Below are 4654 nucleotides of genomic sequence, written 5' to 3'. Positions count from 1 at the left end.
CCGTGGGTCTGAGACCTGAATGCATTTTCTAACACATGATAGGACTCCCCACTTAAGAGACTACGGTCATTTCCAAACATTACTTTTCTTCTCCTTTTCTGAAAAGAAACTAACAATTGAGATTTGCAAGTTGCCCCTCTCCTTTTCTTAATGGTGCTGTGATGAGAAACCACCGTTTCAGTTCTTAATCGTCTTCCAGAATTCTTTGTATTTCCTGAAGTGTAAAAATAAGAAGCTTTATACAGTCAAAAAAAAAAAAGTATAAAATAAGAGTTTGGATTTTCTTAAGTAATACTTTTGGAAGCTACAATTTTGGTTTTGTTTGGGGGATTTTTTGGGGGGTAGGGGGTTGGTCGGGAGTTTCTTGTGGGTTTTTGTTTGGTTTTAAAGAGATTCCTGTCCAACACGTGAGCACCACCTTTTGGCATAAAGTTTATCAAAGCCACACAAGTCAGCTAGCACTCTGTATCATTCACGTATATTTTTAATGCAAAATAATGTTTTCACCCATGACTAAGGAAGTTAATTTCTTGGATGAGGGATTGAAGGGGTGCAGATTTTGCCCTTTTTAAAGTAGAAACAAAAACAAAGCATAAAGTCCAGTGCTCCCATCCCGAAAGTTTTGTTTCTTCTCTAATTTTGGAGTAAAGTCTGAAGGGGAAGAAAAGTTCATAGAAGTTGGAGATTCAACACTTAAGTTTGGCAGGTTTCAGTTCCTTTACTTGCGTGTGCAGTGTCTTGTGGACCGCTAGTGTTCTGGACTGGCAAAATCCTTTCCCGCATTCTTGACACTTAAAAGGCTTTTCTTTAGAATGGATATATCTAGAGAGAGAAACACATTTGAGATGTCAGAAATAACTGGCCTAAACCCAGCAGTGGGCTACCTGAGGGAGAATACACTGGAGACTTCTTACACCTACTGCTGAGACCAAGAGTGCTGGAGTGCAGCACTTGGGCAACTGTCTGCATGTGTGTGTGTCAAGGGGGGGGGGAGCCATCAGAGGGTTGTAGGGTGCCTTTCTTAGGGATAAAGAACTTCTCTCTTACTTTGGGATCACTAGGCTTCATGACACTTCTGAATAATCATAAAGGCAGAGGGCGCATGATGCAAATGGGGAGTGAAAACATCTGTGGAAGCTAAAAAGGAGGTTGTGAAAGTTGTCTTTATGGAGTGAGTGAGGTATATCTTCCACTGTGAGTTACCCGGGCTCTTCCACCAACAGTGGGCAGAGGAAAAAACTAGAGGGAACACTCTTGGTTGGATGGGAAAGTAACTTTTATAAAAATCTTGTGTGTACACTGGGAGAGACAAACACACAAGGGAAAAAGAATAGGAAAAGAAAAATATTTACCTGTGATCCCTCAGGTGATCCTGTCTTCTGAAAGCCTTGTGACAAATATCACATGTGTAGGGCCGTTCGTCAGTGTGGGTTCTTTCATGAATCAAAAGGTTGTAGGACTTGGTGAAGTGCCTGCCACAGAATTTACACACAAACTCCTTCTTGGTTTTGGACGGTAACCTTCCCCGCGTGGGTTTCTTTTCTGGAGAGAGTTTAGTCACCTCAAGCAAAGACCCCAGCCCTGCAGGTGAGCCCTGGCCATCTGCCTGTCCCAGTTTAGAGTGGTCCTCTTGTGTAGCAGCCACTGCTAAGTTGGCAAAGTCAAAGCGGGGTTTGGCTTTGAGGGTCATGTTGGCAGCCTCTTGCTTGGGCTGGATGACATGTGGGAAGAGCGGGAAGGTCGGAAGTTGGAACCGCGCATCCACCAGGCTTGAAACGCTGGGCACTTTGGAGAAGGAGGAGCGAGGCAGATGCATGGCTGGGTAGCCCAGAGTCCACTGGTGCAGGTGCACGGCGTGCAGGGCACTGAAGCCATAGAGGTTAGAGAGGTGGTCAGAGGGCACAGCGGGCAGCCCGTTGAATGCTTGCAGGAAAGAGTAGTTGGTAAGCTGGAGGGAAGGATGGATAGGCACTGGGGCCGGCAGGGTTTTACTTCCCATGGTGGCCGCTCAGGTGGAGGATCTTGGGAACAGGGGAGGAAAATATCTGGAAAATAAAAATGGAGGGGGGAAGAGGGAGAGGTAGATTTACATGAAAATAAAAGCACCTTACCTCACCTCACCTCTCATCAATATCCCTCTCCAAAGCCACAGAGGAGGGAGGTTGCCTTGGAATTAGAGAGGCCTGACCAGGTCTTTACTGTGAGCGCGTCCCCAGATTCTCCCTCTCCCCATATCTCTCTTGCACACAAATGTTGTACTTTATCTACAATCATTCACTTCCAAGCTGCATCTCCTGCTATGCAGACTTCCAACGATCCTGTACACAGGGACAGCTGAGATGCCATTTTGGCCCAAAAGGCTCAGTCATCTCCCAGTAATTTAAAATCTCTTCCTGGGTGACCTCAGCCTTTAGAAAATAGTGAGATACTGCCCACTACATCTGTCCACAGAAATTACATTTAGCTCTGACTCTTTAGGTAACACAGGCAAAGGTGCAGAACTTGCTCCCCTTGGGCTGCTCAGCTCCCTGTGGTCTGGCCTCAGCCAAGACTCTGAGATGATGGAGGCACTTGGATGATCAGAACTACATCCTCTCCCTCTTTCAAAAAAATGAAATAATTTTGGTGAAAAAAAAGCATTCTGGGGAAAATGCCAGCCAAAACCCTCCCTCTTGTGTACTGCAAAAAGAAATAGGAAAATGGAGAATTTGGGTGACAAATCTGAAGTGTCATTTGCTCTTCCCAGGGAGAAGTGCCGGGCTTCAAGCCCACATCCTAATCTAAGCAATTGCATAATTAGAGGCCTTCAAAAGGCTAAAATATGAGGACTGGTGAGACCCTTCCCATGGGACACCCAGTCTAGCAGCTTCAGGGCCTCAGCCCTACCCTGGGCCGGGTGCCACCACTTTGGTCTGTGTTTCAGGGTCCTGCCAAGCCCCTAGCCTCTCCCGTGGGCCAGATCCCTACCCGTCCCACCCCATAAGATGGAGGGGAAAATGCTATAAGGCAGCAGCATTGAGGCACATCTGGCCCAGTCTGAAAATTAAGCCCCAGCTGCTGTCAACCATTTGGCAGGAGATGCCTCCCGAGGGTTGTTGGTGGGGACGCAGCTTCCTCCCTTTGTGGGTGTGAGAGAGCACCCATGGCTTTTGGAAGAAATACACCCCTGCAAAACAGAGAGCCTCCTCTTTACTCCACAGTCCTCAATCTTATACTGTCTTAGCTTATAGCTAACCTCAGTGAGCTCTGGGTTTTGCCTTCAGTGGGGATGATTTTTTTCTACCAGATTTTTTCTACCAGAATCCCCACAGGTTTGTTGTAGGGTCCCCACAGGATCCACAGAGGGTCTTTATAAGATCCTGACAGGGTTCCTTCTGAGTCACAGCAGGCTCCCCTACAAGATCCCCCTGGGGGATTCCAGCAAGGTCCTCTCAGTGTTCAGATTAGATTTTATCTCCACGTATAAAGACCCTTTGGAGAAATGGAGGCAGCAAAGTACAGCGCAGCAGTAATTGTCCCTCTGAGCTAGAAGTCTGGGGGTGTGGAAACTGGTGGTAGAAGAGGTCTAAAGACCAGGGAAACAAATCTGATTTATATGTGTGCTGTTGCCTGGAAAGAGGAGCTGCGGCTGGGAGGGTGTGAGAGGGAGAAGCTTGCTCTGAGCAGCTCTGTACTCCAGGCCCACCTTTCACTCTGCTTTACATAAATCAGCAGCAGGAAGAGGGACTCAAACCTTAGAGGAATTCCACTGCAATGACCCAGAATAAGAGATTGTGATATTTTTTGTTTTTCAATTGGATACATTTCTGATGGCGACTGATTGAAAAACGTGCACATTATATCCTCTATTTTCATACCTTTCCTCCTTTTTTTTGTTTGGTTTTATTTTGGGGGGTTTTTGTTGTTATTGTTTTTTTGTTTGTTTTTTTTTGGTTTTTTTTTGTTTTTTTGTTTGGTTGGTACTTATGCTAAACTATTTAGGGCTGTTGAACCAGCCAGACTGTTTTGTTGCTCTACTGGGGATATACTTTTATTTAGTTAGTGCTGCCTATACACTAAGCATGTCCACATCACAGCACAAATGCCTCAGCTGGTGACCCCGAAGACAAAGTGCTCAGAAAACACTTGTCCTCTCATCCGGGAACCTGAAAATGTCTGTTTCTGTCCATCACAGAAATAGACTCCATGTCTGTTTCCCTGTCTAGGTAGCTCTAGATCTCTTAAACATGAAGCAGGCTACTACAAATGAAGTCTATCCCATCCCTCTTTCATCCTTCATATCCTTAGAAAACGCTTAATATGGAATATATAAGCAGAAATCTACTATGTCAATGTGAGTAAATTCTCATTTGAAAACATTTTTAAAAGTCTCTTTCGATTTTCCGAATAAAGAGCAAGGCACAAACCAAGGAGAAATAGTCAGGTCACAATAGCATCCATTGCGACCGCACTTTTTTGGGTTTTGCTAGAGCAATTCTGTTAAATTAAAAAAAAAAATTAAAAAAAGATGAAAAAGCCAAAGACAACAGGAATGTTAAAGAGAGAGAGAGAGGGAGGATAAGAAAATAAGAAAAGAGGAGGTGGGAGCAGAGTGTTCATGTTACTACAAGCTTCTTGGCACTTTTCCAGAAATTTAAGTTACACTTTTGCTCTG

At 45.0% G+C, this 4654-nt stretch overlaps 1 protein-coding gene across 1 annotated transcript; it reads right to left on the bottom strand.

The window, feature by feature from the left end:
• Window positions 1-686: 686 nt before the first annotated feature.
• OSR1 (odd-skipped related transcription factor 1) lies at window positions 687-1999 on the bottom strand. Its single transcript, XM_062488456.1, has 2 exons — window positions 1353-1999; window positions 687-822 (listed from the first exon to the last, which is right to left on the bottom strand). The coding sequence occupies exons 1-2, from the start codon at window positions 1997-1999 to the stop codon at window positions 687-689; spliced, it is 783 nt and encodes a 260-aa protein (XP_062344440.1).
• Window positions 2000-4654: the final 2655 nt, after the last annotated feature.

The sequence above is a fragment of the Cinclus cinclus genome, chromosome 3 (assembly GCF_963662255.1).
Source record: "Cinclus cinclus chromosome 3, bCinCin1.1, whole genome shotgun sequence".
In the NCBI taxonomy this organism is placed as follows: domain Eukaryota; kingdom Metazoa; phylum Chordata; class Aves; order Passeriformes; family Cinclidae; genus Cinclus; species Cinclus cinclus.
This window is presented reverse-complemented; position numbering and strand designations above follow the sequence as displayed.

Coding starts and splice junctions, on each gene's coding strand:
- OSR1 (XM_062488456.1), bottom strand. CDS start 1,999: ATGGGAAGTAAAACCCTGCCGGCCCCAGTGCCTATCCATCCTTCCCTC. Junction 823..1,352: donor GATCACCTGAGGGATCACAG/GTAAATATTTTT, acceptor TTCTCTCTCTAG/ATATATCCATTCTAAAGAAA.